Consider the following 19469-nt stretch of genomic DNA (forward strand, 5'->3'; position numbering starts at 1 on the left):
TACGCTGTGTGTGTGTCCCCCTATAATGATGTCTACGGTGCAGGAATGTGACGGTGTGTGTGTCCCCTATAATATGTACGGTGCAGGAATGTGACGGTGGTGTGTGTCCCCTATAATATGTACTGTGCAGAATGTGAACGGTGTGCTGTGTCCCCTATAATATGTACGGTGCAGGAATGTGGACGCTGTGTGTGTGTCCCCTATAATATGTACGGTGCAGGAATGTGACGGTGTGTGTGTGTCCCCTATAATATGTACGGTGCAGGAATGTGACGGTGTGTGTGTCCCCTATAATATGTACGGTGCAGGAATGTGACGGTGTGTCGTGTCCCCTATAATATGTACGGTGCAGGAATGTGACGGTGTGTGTGTCCCCTATAATATGTACGGTGCAGGAATGTGACGGTGTGTGTGTGTCCCCTATAATATGTACGGTGCAGGAATGTGACGGTGTGTGTGTCCCCTATAATATGTACGGTGCAGGAATGTGACGGTGTGTGGTGTGTCCCCTATAATATGTACGGTGCAGGAATGTGACGGTGTGTGTGTGTCCCCTATAATATGTACGGTGCAGGAATGTGACGGTGTGTGTGTCCCCTATAATATGTACGGTGCAGGAATGTGACGGTGTGCGTGTCCCCTATAATATGTACGGTGCAGGAATGTGACGGTGTGTGCGTGTCCCCTATAATATGTACGGTGCAGGAATGTGACGGTGTGTGTGTCCCCTATAATATGTACGGTGCAGGAATGTGACGGTGTGTGTGTGTCCCCTATAATATGTACGGTGCAGGAATGTGACGGTGTGTGTGTCCCCTATAATATGTACGGTGCAGGAATGTGACGGTGTGTGTGTGTCCCCTATAATATGTACGGTGCAGGAATGTGACGGTGTGTCGTGTCCCCTATAATATGTACGGTGCAGGAATGTGACGGTGTGTGTGTGTCCCCTATAATATGTACGGTGCAGGAATGTGACGGTGTGTGTGTGTCCCCTATAATATGTACGGTGCAGGAATGTGACGGTGTGCGTGTCCCCTATAATATGTACGGTGCAGGAATGTGACGGTGTGTGCGTGTCCCCTATAATATGTACGGTGCAGGAATGTGACGGTGTGTGTGTGTCCCCTATAATATGTACGGTGCAGGAATGTGACGGTGTGTGTGTGTCCCCTATAATATGTACGGTGCAGGAATGTGACGGTGTGTGTGTCCCCTATAATATGTACGGTGCAGGAATGTGACGCTGTGTGTGTGTCCCCTATAATATGTACGGTGCAGGAATGTGACGGTGTGTGTGTCCCCTATAATATGTACGGTGCAGGAATGTGACGGTGTGTGTGTCCCCTATAATATGTACGGTGCAGGAATGTGACGGTGTGTCGTGTCCCCTATAATATGTACGGTGCAGGAATGTGACGGTGTGTGTGTCCCCTATAATATGTACGGTGCAGGAATGTGACGGTGTGTGTGTCCCCTATAATATGTACGGTGCAGGAATGTGACGGTGTGTGTGTCCCCTATAATATGTACGGTGCAGGAATGTGACGGTGTGTGTGTCCCCTATAATATGTACGGTGCAGGAATGTGACGGTGTGCGTGTCCCCTATAATATGTACGGTGCAGGAATGTGACGGTGTGTGTGTGTCCCCTATAATATGTACGGTGCAGGAATGTGACGGTGTGTGTGTCCCCTATAATATGTACGGTGCAGGAATGTGACGGTGTGTGTGTCTCCTATAATATGTACGGTGCAGGAATGTGACGGTGTGTGTGTCCCCTATAATATGTACGGTGCAGGAATGTGACGGTGTGTGTGTCTCCCTATAATATGTACGGTGCAGGAATGTGACGGTGTGTGTGTCCCCTATAATATGTACGGTGCAGGAATGTGACGGTGTGTGTGTCCCCTATAATATGTACGGTGCAGGAATGTGACGGTGTGTGTGTGTCCCCTATAATATGTACGGTGCAGGAATGTGACGGTGTGTGCGTGTCCCCTATAATATGTACGGTGCAGGAATGTGACGGTGTGTGTGTCCCCTATAATATGTACGGTGCAGGAATGTGACGGTGTGTGTGTCCCCTATAATATGTACGGTGCAGGAATGTGACGGTGTGTGTGTCTCCTATAATATGTACGGTGCAGGAATGTGACGGTGTGTGTGTCCTCCTATAATATGTACGGTGCAGGAATGTGACGGTGTGTGTGTCCCCTATAATATGTACGGTGCAGGAATGTGACGGTGTGTGTGTCTCCTATAATATGTACGGTGCAGGAATGTGACGGTGTGTGTGTCCCCTATAATATGTACGGTGCAGGAATGTGACGGTGTGTGTGTGTCCCCTATAATATGTACGGTGCAGGAATGTGACGGTGTGCGTGTCCCCTATAATATGTACGGTGCAGGAATGTGACGGTGTGTGCGTGTCCCCTATAATATGTACGGTGCAGGAATGTGACGGTGTGTGTGTCCCCTATAATATGTACGGTGCAGGAATGTGACGGTGTGTGTGTGTCTCCTATAATATGTACGGTGCAGGAATGTGACGGTGTGTGTGTGTCCCCTATAATATGTACGGTGCAGGAATGTGACGGTGTGTGTGTTGTCCCCTATAATATGTACGGTGCAGGAATGTGACGGTGTGTGTGTCCCCTATAATATGTACGGTGCAGGAATGTGACGGTGTGCGTGTCCCCTATAATATGTACGGTGCAGGAATGTGACGGTGTGTGTGTGTCCCCTATAATATGTACGGTGCAGGAATGTGACGGTGTGTGTGTCCCCTATAATATGTACGGTGCAGGAATGTGACGGTGTGCGTGTCCCCTATAATATGTACGGTGCAGGAATGTGACGCTGTGTGGTGTCCCTATAATATGTACGGTGCAGGAATGTGACGGTGTGTGTGTCCCCTATAATATGTACGGTGCAGGAATGTGACGGTGTGTGTGTGTCCCCTATAATATGTACGGTGCAGGAATGTGACGGTGTGTGTGTCCCCTATAATATGTACGGTGCAGGAATGTGACGGTGTGTGTGTCCTCCTATAATATGTACGGTGCAGGAATGTGACGGTGTGTGTGTCTCCTATAATATGTACGGTGCAGGAATGTGACGGTGTGTGTGTGTCCCCTATAATATGTACGGTGCAGGAATGTGACGGTGTGTGTGTCCCCTATAATATGTACGGTGCAGGAATGTGACGGTGTGTGCGTGTCCCCTATAATATGTACGGTGCAGGAATGTGACGGTGTGTGTGTCCCCTATAATATGTACGGTGCAGGAATGTGACGGTGTGTGTGTGTCCCCTATAATATGTACGGTGCAGGAATGTGACGGTGTGCTGTGTCCCCTATAATATGTACGGTGCAGGAATGTGACGGTGTGTGCGTGTCCCCTATAATATGTACGGTGCAGGAATGTGACGGTGTGTGTGTCCCCTATAATATGTACGGTGCAGGAATGTGACGGTGTGTGTGTGTCCCCTATAATATGTACGGTGCAGGAATGTGACGGTGTGTGTGTCCCCTATAATATGTACGGTGCAGGAATGTGACGGTGTGTGTGTCCCCTATAATATGTACGGTGCAGGAATGTGACGGTGTGTGTGTGTCCCCTATAATATGTACGGTGCAGGAATGTGACGGTGTGTGTGTGTCCCCTATAATATGTACGGTGCAGGAATGTGACGGTGTGTGTGTCCCTATAATATGTACGGTGCAGGAATGTGACGGTGTGCGTGTCCCCTATAATATGTACGGTGCAGGAATGTGACGGTGTGTGTGTGTCCCCTATAATATGTACGGTGCAGGAATGTGACGGTGTGCGTGTGTCCCCTATAATATGTACGGTGCAGGAATGTGACGGTGTGTGTGTCCCCTATAATATGTACGGTGCAGGAATGTGACGGTGTGCGTGTCCCCTATAATATGTACGGTGCAGGAATGTGACGGTGTGTGTGTCTCCCTATAATATGTACGGTGCAGGAATGTGACGGGTGTGCTGTGTCCCCTATAATATGTACGGTGCAGGAATGTGACGTGTGTGTGTGTCCCCTATAATATGTACGGTGCAGGAATGTGACGGTGTGTGTGTGTGTCCCCTATAATATGTACGGTGCAGGAATGTGACGGTTGTGTGTGTCCCCTATAATATGTACGGTGCAGGAATGTGACGGTGTGTGCGTGTCCCCTATAATATGTACGGTGCAGGAATGTGACGGTGTGTGTGTGTCCCCTATAATATGTACGGTGCAGGAATGTGACGGGTGTGTGTGTGTCCCCTATAATATGTACGGTGCAGGAATGTGACGGTGTGCGTGTGTCCCCTATAATATGTACGGTGCAGGAATGTGACGGTGTGTGTGTCCCCTATAATATGTACGGTGCAGGAATGTGACGGTGTGTGTGTGTCCCCTATAATATGTACGGTGCAGGAATGTGACGGTGTGTGTGTCCCCTATAATATGTACGGTGCAGGAATGTGACGGTGTGTGTGTCCCCTATAATATGTACGGTGCAGGAATGTGACGGTGTGTGTGTCCCCTATAATATGTACGGTGCAGGAATGTGACGGTGTGTGTGTCCCCTATAATATGTACGGTGCAGGAATGTGACGGTGTGTGCGTGTCCCCTATAATATGTACGGTGCAGGAATGTGACGGTGTGTGTGTCCCCTATAATATGTACGGTGCAGGAATGTGACGGTGTGCGTGTCCCCTATAATATGTACGGTGCAGGAATGTGACGGTGTGTGCTGTGTCTCCTATAATATGTACGGTGCAGGAATGTGACGGTGTGTGTGTCCCCTATAATATGTACGGTGCAGGAATGTGACGGTGTGTGCGTGTCCCCTATAATATGTACGGTGCAGGAATGTGACGGTGTGTGTGTCCCCTATAATATGTACGGTGCAGGAATGTGACGGTGTGTGTGTGTCTCCTATAATATGTACGGTGCAGGAATGTGACGGTGTGTGTGTCCCCTATAATATGTACGGTGCAGGAATGTGACGGTGTGTGTGTCCCCTATAATATGTACGGTGCAGGAATGTGACGGTGTGTGTGTGTCCCCTATAATATGTACGGTGCAGGAATGTGACGGTGTGTGTGTGTCCCCTATAATATGTACGGTGCAGGAATGTGACGGTGTGTGTGTCCCCTATAATATGTACGGTGCAGGAATGTGACGGTGTGCGTGTCCCCTATAATATGTACGGTGCAGGAATGTGACGGTCGTGTGTGTGTCCCCTATAATATGTACGGTGCAGGAATGTGACGGTGTGCGTGTCCCCTATAATATGTACGGTGCAGGAATGTGACGGTGTGCGTGTCCCCTATAATATGTACGGTGCAGGAATGTGACGGTGTGTGTGTCTCCCTATAATATGTACGGTGCAGGAATGTGACGGTGTGTGTGTCCCCCTATAATATGTACGGTGCAGGAATGTGACGCTGTGTGTGTGTCCCCTATAATATGTACGGTGCAGGAATGTGACGGTGTGTGCGTGTCCCCTATAATATGTACGGTGCAGGAATGTGACGGTGTGTGTGTGTCCCCTATAATATGTACGGTGCAGGAATGTGACGCTGTGTGTGTGTCCCCTATAATATGTACGGTGCAGGAATGTGACGGTGTGTGTGTGTGTCCCCTATAATATGTACGGTGCAGGAATGTGACTCTGTGTGTGTGTCCCCTATAATATGTACGGTGCAGGAATGTGACGGTGTGCGTGTGTCCCCTATAATATGTACGGTGCAGGAATGTGACGGTGTGTGTGTCCCCTATAATATGTACGGTGCAGGAATGTGACGGTGTGTGTGTCCCCTATAATATGTACGGTGCAGGAATGTGACGGTGTGTGGTGTCCCCTATAATATGTACGGTGCAGGAATGTGACGGTGTGTGTGTGTCCCCTATAATATGTACGGTGCAGGAATGTGACGGTGTGTGTGTGTGTCCCCTATAATATGTACGGTGCAGGAATGTGACTCTGTGTGTGTGTCCCCTATAATATGTACGGTGCAGGAATGTGACGGTGTGTGTGTCCCCTATAATATGTACGGTGCAGGAATGTGACGGTGTGTGCGTGTCCCCTATAATATGTACGGTGCAGGAATGTGACGGTGTCTGTGTGTCTCCTATAATATGTACGGTGCAGGAATGTGACGGTGTGCGTGTCCCCTATAATATGTACGGTGCAGGAATGTGACGGTGTGTGTGTGTCCCCAATAATATGTACGGTGCAGGAATGTGACGGTGTGTGTGTGTCCCCTATAATATGTACGGTGCAGGAATGTGACGGTGTGTGTGTCCCCTATAATATGTACGGTGCAGGAATGTGACGGTGTGTGTGTCCCCTATAATATGTACGGGTGCAGGAATGTGACGGTGTGTGTGTCCCCTATAATATGTACGGTGCAGGAATGTGACGGTGTGTGTGTCCCCTATAATATGTACGGTGCAGGAATGTGACGGTGTGTGTGTCCCCTATAATATGTACGGTGCAGGAATGTGACGGTGTGTGCGTGTCCCCTATAATATGTACGGTGCAGGAATGTGACGGTGTGTGTGCGTGTCCCCTATAATATGTACGGTGCAGGAATGTGACGGTGTGTGCGTGTCCCCTATAATATGTACGGTGCAGGAATGTGACGGTGTGTGCGTGTCCCCTATAATATGTACGGTGCAGGAATGTGACGGTGTGTGGTGTCCCCTATAATATGTACGGTGCAGGAATGTGACGGTGTGTGTGTCCCCTATAATATGTACGGTGCAGGAATGTGACGGTGTGCGTGTCCCCTATAATATGTACGGTGCAGGAATGTGACGGTGTGTGTGTGTCTCCTATAATATGTACGGTGCAGGAATGTGACGGTGTGTGTGTCCCCTATAATATGTACGGTGCAGGAATGTGACGGTGTGTGTGTCCCCTATAATATGTACGGTGCAGGAATGTGACGGTGTGTGTGTGTCCCCTATAATATGTACGGTGCAGGAATGTGACGGTGTGTGTGTGTCCCCTATAATATGTACGGTGCAGGAATGTGACGGTGTGCGTGTCCCCTATAATATGTACGGTGCAGGAATGTGACGGTGTGTGTGTCTCCTATAATATGTACGGTGCAGGAATGTGACGGTGTGTGTGTGTCCCCTATAATATGTACGGTGCAGGAATGTGACGGTGTGTGTGTCCCCTATAATATGTACGGTGCAGGAATGTGACGGTGTGTGTGTCCCCTATAATATGTACGGTGCAGGAATGTGACGCTGTGTGTGTGTCTCCTATAATATGTACGGTGCAGGAATGTGACGGGTGTGTGTGTGTCCCCTATAATATGTACGGTGCAGGAATGTGACGGTGTGTGTGTGTCTCCTATAATATGTACGGTGCAGGAATGTGATGCTGTGTGTGTGTCCCCTATAATATGTACGGTGCAGGAATGTGACGGTGTGTGTGTGTCCCCTATAATATGTACGGTGCAGGAATGTGACGGTGTGTGTGTGTCCCCTATAATATGTACGGTGCAGGAATGTGACGGTGTGTGTGTGTCCCCTATAATATGTACGGTGCAGGAATGTGACGGTGTGTGTGTGTCCCCTATAATATGTACGGTGCAGGAATGTGACGGTGTGCGTGTCTCCTATAATATGTACGGTGCAGGAATGTGACGGTGTGTGTGTGTCCCCTATAATATGTACGGGTGCAGGAATGTGACGGTGTGTGTGTCCCCTATAATATGTACGGTGCAGGAATGTGACGGTGTGTGTGTCCCCTATAATATGTACGGTGCAGGAATGTGACGGTGTGTGTGTGTCCCCTATAATATGTACGGTGCAGGAATGTGACGGTGTGCGTGTCCCCTATAATATGTACGGTGCAGGAATGTGACGGTGTGCGTGTCCCCTATAATATGTACGGTGCAGGAATGTGACGGTGTGTGCGTGTCCCCTATAATATGTACGGTGCAGGAATGTGACGGTGTGTGTGTCCCCTATAATATACGGTGCAGGATATGTGACGCTGTGTGTGTGTCCCCTATAATATGTACGGTGCAGGAATGTGACGCTGTGTGCGTGTCCCCTATAATATGTACGGTGCAGGAATGTGACGGTGTGTGTGTCCCCTATAATATGTACGGTGCAGGAATGTGACGGTGTGTGTGTCCCCTATAATATGTACGGTGCAGGAATGTGACGCTGTGTGTGTGTCCCCTATAATATGTACGGTGCAGGAATGTGACGGTGTGTGTGTCCCCTATAATATGTACGGTGCAGGAATGTGACGGTGTGCGTGTGTCCCCTATAATATGTACGGTGCAGGAATGTGACGCTGTGTGTGTGTCCCCTATAATATGTACGGTGCAGGAATGTGACGGTGTGTGTGTCTCCTATAATATGTACGGTGCAGGAATGTGACGGTGTGTGTGTCCCCTATAATATGTACGGTGCAGGAATGTGACGGTGTGTGTGTCCCCTATAATATGTACGGTGCAGGAATGTGACGGTGTGCGTGTCTCCTATAATATGTACGGTGCAGGAATGTGACGGTGTGTGTGTCCCCTATAATATGTACGGTGCAGGAATGTGACGGTGTATGCGTGTCCCCTATAATATGTACGGTGCAGGAATGTGACGGTGTGTGTGTGTCCCCTATAATATGTACGGTGCAGGAATGTGACGGTGTGTGTGTGTCTCCTATAATATGTACGGTGCAGGAATGTGATGCTGTGTGTGTGTCCCCTATAATATGTACGGTGCAGGAATGTGACGGTGTGTGTGTGTCCCCTATAATATGTACGGTGCAGGAATGTGACGGTGTGTGTGTGTCCCCTATAATATGTACGGTGCAGGAATGTGACGGTGTGTGTGTCCCCTATAATATGTACGGTGCAGGAATGTGACGCTGTGTGTGTGTCCCCTATAATATGTACGGTGCAGGAATGTGACGCTGTGTGTGTGTCCCCTATAATATGTACGGTGCAGGAATGTGACGGTGTGTGTGTCCCCCTATAATATGTACGGTGCAGGAATGTGACGGTGTGCGTGTCTCCTATAATATGTACGGTGCAGGAATGTGACGGTGTGCGTGTCCCCTATAATATGTACGGTGCAGGAATGTGACGGTGTGCGTGTCCCCTATAATATGTACGGTGCAGGAATGTGACGGTGTGTGTGTCCCCTATAATATGTACGGTGCAGGAATGTGACGGTGTGTGTGTCACCTATAATATGTACGGTGCAGGAATGTGACGGTGTGTGTGTCCCCTATAATATGTACGGTGCAGGAATGTGACGGTGTGTGTGTCTCCTATAATATGTACGGTGCAGGAATGTGACGGTGTGTGTGTCACCTATAATATGTACGGTGCAGGAATGTGACGGTGTGTGTGTCACCTATAATATGTACGGTGCAGGAATGTGACGGTGTGTGTGTCACCTATAATATGTACGGTGCAGGAATGTGACGGTGTGTGTGTCACCTATAATATGTACGGTGCAGGAATGTGACGGTGTGTGTGTCCCCTATAATATGTACGGTGCAGGAATGTGACGCTGTGTGTGTGTCCCCTATAATATGTACGGTGCAGGAATGTGACGGTGTGCGTGTCCCCTATAATATGTACGGTGCAGGAATGTGACGGTGTGCGTGTCCCCTATAATATGTACGGTGCAGGAATGTGACGGTGTGTGTGTCCCCTATAATATGTACGGTGCAGGAATGTGACGGTGTGTGTGTGTCCCCTATAATATGTACGGTGCAGGAATGTGACGGTGTGTGCGTGTCCCCTATAATATGTACGGTGCAGGAATGTGACGGTGTGTGCGTGTCCCCTATAATATGTACGGTGCAGGAATGTGACGGTGTGTGTGTGTCCCCTATAATATGTACGGTGCAGGAATGTGACGGTGTGTGTGTCTCCTATAATATGTACGGTGCAGGAATGTGACGGTGTGTGTGTGTTATTGTACATCTGCCCTTCATCATTTGGAATTTATTTTTATTTATTTTACTTCTCTGTCTCACTCTGTACCTATCCAACCCCCACTTTATATACAACTTGAAAGGAAACAACCTGATTGCTTGTATGCCAATGCTCATTGTTTTTGACTTCATATGTTCCCTTATCTAAATAAAAAGTAAAAAAAAAAAAGGTTTGCGTGCTTCTAATTACAGTGTGTAGAAGGATATAGGATCACCCCACTCCTTGGGCTGGTACCCAAGTGTACCCCGGATCGCTTACTATGAATCAGGGTGCTGTGGATGGATCCCCCCTGGCCTATCACACTTGCCATAGCTGCTGGGTAGCGGCAGAGCGGTGGTACCAACCTCGGAAACAGCCGGAGGAACGGATTAGATTTAGGGTCTAATCTGCAGGTCACAGTATTACAGCAATATTGAAGAAGTTGTCAAGCAGGGTCTTGAAGCAAAGAGTCATGTTTTATTTCGCTCAGGTGCCCTGACAAGGACAGTTCCGCTGATTAAAGATATCAGTGGTCAGGTCAGATGGAACATCAGAATGATACATTTCAGTGTACAGGACAGTGCTTTTTATACAGATTTGGACACAGGCTATTTTTAGAATCAGGATGTAACCTGTTTACCAACACATAGATTTACATGCATTACAAAGCTAACAATATTTACATTTAACTGTGATATCTTAAAAACCTTCCTGTGATTTCCTGCATCTTATTTCAGAGGCAGGAGATCGACTAGCAAGTCAAAAGGTCTAATTGACATGAACCCTTTCTTCAGACAGTCGCAGAATACACATTCCCAAAGAAAGGTACAAACCCCAAACAAGTAATTTCCCCACATCACGATGCCCAAAATACTTTCTAAACAAAGGCATTCCCTCTAGCAAGGTTAAAACAAACGAGTTTCTTCCCTGGTGTCAGATATCCTATATCAAAATATACACAATATCAAAAATAAGTGCATGGGCAATTATATAAATAAGCGTGCTGCTCTATTTCCTTTAAATAAATTTTATACCATAAATTATTTGTAAGTGATCCAGTCACATCCCCCCTTTCCATTTTCTGCTCCAAACTATACGTATTAAGATGTTTTAGTCTTTCCAGGTAAGTTGTGTGCTGTAGGCCATGCAGCATTTTTAGTTGCCTTTCTTTGTACAGTCTCTAATGTATTTATAGCCTTCTGGAGATATGGCCTCCAGAACTGAACACATTATTCTATATGAGGCCGTACCAATGACCTATACAGTGGTATTATTACTTCTTTCTGCTACTGATTCCTCTCCCTATGCAACCAAGCATCTGACTTACCTTCCTCATTGCTTTGTTACATTACTTACCTGCCTGTAAGTCACCTGAAATAGTGACTCCTAGATCCCTTTCCTCCTATAGTTTCCATTGTAGTGCCATTAATCCTATATATATATAGCCCTTCGGGTTTTTGAGACCCAAGTGCATAATTTTACATTTTTTGGCATTAAACTATACAGTCATGTCCAAAAGTTTTGAGACTGAGTATTGGTATTGGTTTTCACACAGTTTGCTACTTCAGTGTTTTTAGACCTTTTTGTCAGATGTTGCTATGGTATACTGAAGTAATATTACAAGCATTTCATAAGTGTCAATGGCCTTTATTGACAATTACATTAAGTTTATGCATAGAGTCAATATTTGTAGTGTTGACCCTTCTTTTGAAGACCTCAGCAATTCGCCCTGGCAGCTGTCAATCAACTTCTGGGCTACATACTGACTGATGGCCGCCCATTCTTGTCTAATCAATGCTTGGAGTTTGTCAGAATTTGTGGGTTTTTGTTTGTCCATCCGCCTCTAGAGGATTGACCACAAATTCTCAATGGGATTAAGGTCTGGGGAGTTTCCTGGCCATGGACCCAAAATTTTGATGTTTTGATACCTGAGCCACTTATCACTTTTGCCTTATGGCAAGGTGCTCCATCATGCTGGAGTAGGCATTGTTCATCACCAAACTGTTCTTGGATGGTCGGGAGAAGTTGCTCTTGGAGGATGTTTTGGTACCATTCTTTATTCATGGCTGCGTTCTCAGACAAAACTGTGAGTGAGCTCACTCCCTTGGCTGAGAAGCCCCACACATGAATGGTCTCAGGATGCTTTACTGTTGGCATGACACAGGACTGATGGTAGCGCTCACCTTTCCTTCTCCGGACAAGCGTTTTTATAGATGCCCCAAACAATCTGAAAGGGGATTCATCAGAGAAACTGACTTTACCCCAGTCCTCAGCAGTACAATCTCTGTACCTTTTTCAGAATATGTCTGTCCCTGATGTTTTTCCTGGAGGGAAGTAGCTTCTTTGCGGCCTTCTTGACACCAGGAAATCCTCCAAAATTGTTTGTCTCACTGTGTGTACAGATGCCAAGTCCAAATTTGGAGTCCTATTTTTACAGACTACAAACCCTAATCCAGGATTTTCTAGCAACCCAAATAAAATTGTCAATTCCTTTTGAAATTATTTAAACAATTTGCAATAAAACAAAAATGGAGAATTTCCATGGTGGAGAATGAACAATTCAACCAAAATAAGAAAATTGGGCGATGATTCTATGGACATGGACACGTTGCTTTACTGAATAGTGCAATTTAACTGGTATCTTGACTGGCGAAGATATCTATCCCGAACCCCAGTGATGTGCCCTATCCATGAAATGGAAAGCTTCAGATGTAGGGGGTTAGCTGTATGTACCTTTAGGTATTTGAGTTTGGTGAGTTGCTTTGGGAAATAAAAATGAATTGAGTCATTTTTACTAGGATTCGAAATATTCAGGTCTAACACCGTGAATTATCCCAACTAATTTTGTAACCTGAAAGAGCCGTAGGTATGAATATCGGGGAGGAGATTAGAAAGGGAGGTCATGGATTGAGTAAGCAGGACATAACCACCATATAACACAACTTTATATTCATGGGAGCCCAACTCAAGCCCCAATTTGTGTGCGTGGCTCTATGCCAAGGGCGGAAATGAGGAGAGAGGGCGCTGCCCCGGTGTGTGTCCGTATAGTTTGAAACGGAGAAGGCAATAAGTCATTGGCACAGGTGGACGAAATAGGATAAAGTGCTAGAACGTGTTTTAAAAATCTACCCTCAAAGCTCAGGCAGACCGGTGTGAGCTGCCTATAATCCAGCCACTCTGCTAAAGGCCTTCTTGACATCTAGCCCTGTAATCAGATGGGGTGTTTTTTGTTTTCTAATATGCAATAAATTGATTTATTACACAAGGCCTGACTAGTAAGATTAGGTCACCAAAACCTTAGCAAAACTTTCAAATCAACATTGCGTAAAGAAATCTGTCCCCACCTGTCCTTGCAGTTTGTAGATTCTTTTTGAAGACTGCATGGTTCGGAGATCTTATGTTCATTCTGACAATTTTAACGGTGAATATGATGTCTTTTATGCTGCTTTTTGTCTGGAATTTGTGTCTTCCTTAAAAAAACAGTTTACACAAAAAAAGTAAAGAAATCAGGCAATACCTTGTACAATGGTTTGGATCTATATTTGGTTTTAGGTATAACCAGGATCATGCCATGTGTGAAGGTTAGATTATAATAGGTTATTATATAATAGAAGAGAATTAAACATGTTGCTTAAGTAAGTCACTAAACTATAATACTGCCCTATAAATCTGTCCGGCAAGGGGCCTATGAGGATTTTAAGGCTTTAATGATCTTAGAAGCCTCCTTGGCTTTGATTTTCGAATATAGAAATGCCACTTGGATGGAAAATAAGTGGGTTAGATTATAGGGTTAATAATAGATTGGGTATCTTGTTAGGGCGCCACCATATTATACAGAAAGACTTCAAGTTAAGTTTTATTGGGGTCAAACACCAAATATTTTAGTTTATTTGTGAGCAGAGGGTCTGACTCTTCATAGAACGTCTTCTGTAGCCATCTTAGGATTTTAGTGGCCCCCTCTGAGAGAATTACATTTAGTTGCCCTTTAAGAGAAACCATTTTGGGGTAGTTTTTGTTATTGAGACATCTTTATATTTAGTTTTGATTTCTAAAATGTGGGCTTCCAGTTCGGCTATCTATCCCTGGTGCATTGTCTCTGGACAGAAACCAGACTGATCAGCTTTATCAACCGCCCAGATGGTATTGGGCAACAATTTACTCCGTCTTGTTGGCGTGGCATGAGTCATGGAGAACCATCAGAGCGCCGCTTAGTGTGGACAGGAAGGGCTGCAGTGTGGTGGACGTGGTCCATGTCCAGTCAATTTATAAATCTATAATTGTAATTGCTGTGGTTACTAATTCCTGATGTTCTGTGTGTGTTATATTTGTATGTCAGAAATGTTTAATCGTTTATAAACCCTACTGCGAATTGCTATCTAAGCTGCATGGGGTTCATATGTAACATTTTTCTATGATGATTTATTCTATATTTGCCTTTTATAAAGGATCTCTGATCATTTAATATTCTGCCCTATATTTCCTGACACCACTGTCCGCTTGTTCCAACCCAAGGCCCTGTGTGCTGCCAAATTGAAAATTGTCCCTAGTATTTGTCATTTTGGTTAGACGGCTGTGAAGATACCGGGTTTTCTGGCCCAATTCTACCCACTTCACACTGGCTGGCCACCCACGGGTGCCTTCCTATGCCAGGGAAGTCTACCCAGTACCTTCTAAGGTTCTTATTAGGCACTCAGGCAAATGTAGTTAGAAAAGTACAACTGTTTTATTATAACAAAAACAATCACTAGATTATTATATACACACAGTAAATAATGCCAGACAGGCTTACCACATTATCTGTCCCTTACCCCACTAGCTTAAGGAGTTAGTGGCCTGGATGTCCGAACTTGACGACCCGTGGATCTGCTGATGTATTACACTGGTAGAGAACAGCAACTATAAAAACCAACCTCCCTGCAGCTTCCAGTCCCATAATGAATATCCCCCCCCCCTCCCCCCGGAGTCGCTCCTTATATTTAGGATCTAATTTCCACAGTGTTTTCCCCTCCCTGGGCAAAACCCCTTGGTCTATTCTTCTTAATCATTGGTGGGTGCTGTATCATGGGGTTGGAGGGGGGGACTGGAGATGAGCTGTACTTCCACAGAAGGTCCCCTGCTAGGCTCTAGATAAAATGTTTGAACTAGTCATGTTCAGAACAATGGATACTAATTGGCCTTACCCCTCACCTGTATCCTGCAACCTGATCCCTACCCATAACCTCCCTGGTTTCACTTTAACGAAAATGAATAACAACCTCACTGCCACATCATCAATATACAATACACAATATACATATTTACAATGACCTACAATGTCCCCTTATCCACATGTAATTAGACACTGCAGTTGTAGTCTGTTGAGCTGGGGAACAAAAGCAAGGGCTATAAAAAGTACTTGCACTAATCCACATTATGTGAGAAACAAGGAACAGGATGGTTACAGTGTTATCAAACTCGTTTCGTCACAACAGCCAATTGGTAGCCATCTTTAGGGCTTACTGCATGTTATGTTACAATAGGTCTTGTTCAATCTGGCTATTGCATTGTGTTGTTCCGTATTACACACCTTCGTTTTTGTCTACAGAGTTGGGCAGTCTCACCATTGCTAATCTCATGGAAAAGGTGCGTGGATTGCAGAACCTGGCGTATCGGTTAGGACTGGATGAATGTAAGTTTCATCATCATCATCACTGTTTATAAGTAGAACAGGGGAGTTGTAATGGATGATATGAATGGTTATTGCATATGGTGGATAGGGAATCTGGGTAGTAGGGATGGATGCTGGGTAGGGAATGTGGGTAGCATCGGATGGCAAGTGGGTTGGGTAGGATGGAAGGTGGTTAGGAAGGATGATGGATAGGGAATGTGGGTAGCATAATATGACAGGTGGGTCGGGTGGATGGCAGGTAGGGAATGTGGGCATTGAAATGCCACACAGATAAGGCCACAGTCAGGAATCAAACTCATGACCCCAGTTCTGTGAGGCAGAAGTGCTAACCACTGAGCCACCGTGCTGCCCGTTCATTGTATGTTTTTTTTGTTTTGTTTTTTTTTATCTTGGTGGGTAAAACTGCTGCCAGATTTTAAGAAGGGCAGTGTCAGTGCAGAGCTACATCTCAATAATGATCCCGCAGTGGAAGTGCCACCCTTCCTAACCAGCAACTCAAATCCTTTTTGCCATTCTTGAAGTTAGTGTTGTACCCTGCAGTTCCTAAGTTAGCCACATGAGGGCGACAATGTTTTGCAGTTCTTGTTGAATAGCTCTTGATTGTAATTAATGCAGTATTTCAATCCCCCAATCCCATATAGATGTATATGACCAGGATCATTCTTAGCCAGTGTTTTGTCTTCGATCGTTCATATATAGAAATATACATTTAAACATTTTGTTTAACTGATTTTGGGGCAAGTCTGTTATACATCCTCTCGTATACATCCTGAATCATCCAGGCAAATATACCCTGTACATTATACTGAGGCTTTCACCCTGTTCCTGCATTATACCCTGTACATTATACCGAGTGTAACCTGAGGCTTTCACCCTGTTCCTGCATTATATCCTGTACATTATATCCTGTACATTATACTGACTTACAGATGGCTATGTGCACACTATGGTAGAGAATGTGTTGCTCCCCGCACATTGCCGTTATATACACCCAGAGCAGCACTAATCGTCTTGTATTTACAGCTCCCTTGTTTGTGGATTCCAAGCTGCAGCCAGCAGCGTTTTATAGCTTTACACACTAAATCCTGGCTACGTTTTTATGAATACCGGAGATTTATTCCTGCATTCTGCAAGAAGAATAGTCTATGAAGTAAATCCTGTCCTAGAAGCTGCAGCTGGACACTGGCGTTACACACTGGTGCAGACATTGACTCCACTGAACTACAGCTCCCAGCAGGTTCTGTGCATTGTAGTGCAGAACTTCTGTCATCTGGCTAATTTCCCTTTCATGAGTCCGGTGACCTCCACTTTTCATCCATGGACTGAGCATCATATGGGAGCAGAAGGGGACGTCTAATTGTCCCATCTGATTTATACCTCAGCAGTTCTTTAATTTTGTCTGGGTTCTGACACACTGTAAATTTCCTGAACTTTTTCATTATCTGCAATTTCATTCTGTGCGCTGGATGGGATTGCAGAGAGAGTTTGGATTTACAACAGAAATAAACATGAAGTCTATAAACTTTGTGTCTGCAGGTAATTGTGCGGCTGTCACCAGCCTTGCTGCGCCCGTTTCACCCCCCCCCCCTCCCCCTCCCCCATATACAATCACGTTACCAACCCACAAGTCGGAACCGTACCATGTACACTGTATACAAATCCTTTATCCTCCTGCTTTCAGTGGCGGAAGTCAGAAACTGTTTTCAGAAACTCTGATGCCCTTTAAAGGTTTATCTGTGGATGCAGTGGGACAGCGTTGCGTTAAGAGATCAATTTTTGTTATTTTCTTTGCAGTATAATTATATACAAGTAGTCACAGGCCAGGTCTGGATAGCTGAAATGTGTAAATATTCTGCATTGCTCATAAAGGATTTTGTGAAGTTTTGGAAATTTTGCGCAGGTATGCGTGGCGGGGAAGGGGGGTAACGCAAGCGGCGAAGGTGCGCGTGGCGGGGGCAAGTTAAGTGCTTTTCGCTGAAGCCGCGTAATGGCGGTGTGGGGACTGATACCCAGACCAGCCTCTGTTTAGTGCTTGGTCACCATGATTATATACTGATTATACACCTTCATAGAGTAGGAGGAGATGAGTGACTTTTATATTACGGTGCTTGAGTGGTGCAATTTGTAATATACTTCAACTGTAACCTAAACTAAACATCCTGAGCTAATAGATAATAATCTAAAGCTGGAAGAGGAACAGAATTTTGGGACCTGTCTCTATCCTGACCTTGAAATAATCTAGATATTCCTGGAGGAAGAGTCCACGGTACAGGGGCGGCCAGATCTCATCTAACGTCTGACAGACAGAGGCCATTTATATGCTGATGAGATTGCTGGGAATGTTTGGGGTCTTGTCGTGTGCTCACCTGCTGCATCATTTGCTGGAAGTTGTGATTACACAGCGCTCTCCAGGGGGCTGTCCAGCTGTCATGTGTGGGGTGGCGACTCTTCCCTTTGAATGGGAAATGAGGGGCAGAGTCCTGGCAGGGAGGGGGAGACGCCTTTTGGCACGTGGCTGCCTCAGCTGCTCCCACTGACCTAATGAATTGTGCAAGTGTCCCCAGGGACAGCTTGTGTCAGTTATTATGTCGTGTGGGGGCTCGGACACGTGCCGCACACTTCCTGCAGCTGGGTAACGAGCCTGGTGATAATGACCAGTGACCTTTCAGCAACAAGTGTTCTATATGAAGGAATAAATGCAGTTCTGTATGTGCTGCCCTATACAGATCACACAGGATAAGATGTGTGTAGTATCATTACTGTTTACATGTGTTCCCCATGTGTATGATAACTCGCACGATTAATCTGCGGCGTGACGCAGCTGCTCTTATATTAAAAATGTAATTGTTGCGGTGTGACGCTGCCTATCTGTTGTTTATAAGCGTTTGTCGCGGTGAGACTCTGTCGCTATGTTACTAATAAGGATTTGGAGCGGTGTGACTCTGTCGCTATGTTACTAATAAGGATTTGGCGCGGTGTGACTCTGTCGCTATGTTACTAATAAGGATTTGGCGCGGTGTGACTCTGTCGTTATGTTACTAATAAGGATTTGGCGCGGTGTGACTCTGTCGCTATGTTACTAATAAGGATTTGGTGTGACTCTGTCGCTATGTTACTAATAAGGATTTGGCGCGGTGTGACTCTCGCTATGTTACTAATAAGGATTTGGCGCGGTGTGACTCTCGCTATGTTACTAATAAGGATTTGGAGCGGTGTGACTCTGTCGCTATGTTACTAATAAGGATTTGGAGCGGTGTGACTGTCGCTATGTTACTAATAAGGATTTGGAGCGGTGTGACTCTGTCGCTATGTTACTAATAAGGATTTGGAGCGGTGTGACTCTGTCGCTATGTTACTAATAAGGATTTGGCGCGGTGTGACTCTCGCTATGTTACTAATAAGGATTTGGAGCGGTGTGACTCTGTCGCTATGTTACTAATAAGGATTTGGCGCGGTGTGACTCTCGCTATGTTACTAATAAGGATTTGGAGCGGTGTGACTCTGTCGCTATGTTACTAATAAGGATTTGGAGCGGTGAGACTCTGTCGTTATGTTACTAATAAGGATTTGGAGCGGTGTGACTCTGTCGCTATGTTACTAGTAAGGATTTGGAGCGGTGTGACTCTGTCGCTATGTTACTAATAAGGATTTGGTGTGACTCTGTCGCTATGTTACTAATAAGGATTTGGTGTGACTCTGTCGCTATGTTACTAATAAGGATTTTTTGTGACTCTGTCGCTATGTTACTAATAAGGATTTGGTGCGGTGTGACTCTGTCGCTATGTTACTAATAAGGATTTGGTGTGACTCTGTCGCTATGTTACTAATAAGG

General features: G+C 45.7%; 1 protein-coding gene across 1 annotated transcript in view; it reads left to right on the plus strand.

The window, feature by feature from the left end:
• Positions 1-17436, plus strand: part of LIN52 (lin-52 DREAM MuvB core complex component) — a 39221-nt gene extending 21785 nt beyond the window's left edge. The window contains exons 5-6 of the mRNA XM_075194579.1: positions 15554-15637; positions 17432-17436. Coding sequence (XP_075050680.1) covers positions 15554-15637; positions 17432-17436 — 89 coding nt within the window. The remainder of the gene's footprint in view (positions 1-15553; positions 15638-17431) is intronic.
• The last annotated feature ends 2033 nt before the right edge of the window (positions 17437-19469 follow it).

Source organism: Mixophyes fleayi, unplaced genomic scaffold (genome assembly GCF_038048845.1).
Source record: "Mixophyes fleayi isolate aMixFle1 unplaced genomic scaffold, aMixFle1.hap1 Scaffold_65, whole genome shotgun sequence".
In the NCBI taxonomy this organism is placed as follows: domain Eukaryota; kingdom Metazoa; phylum Chordata; class Amphibia; order Anura; family Limnodynastidae; genus Mixophyes; species Mixophyes fleayi.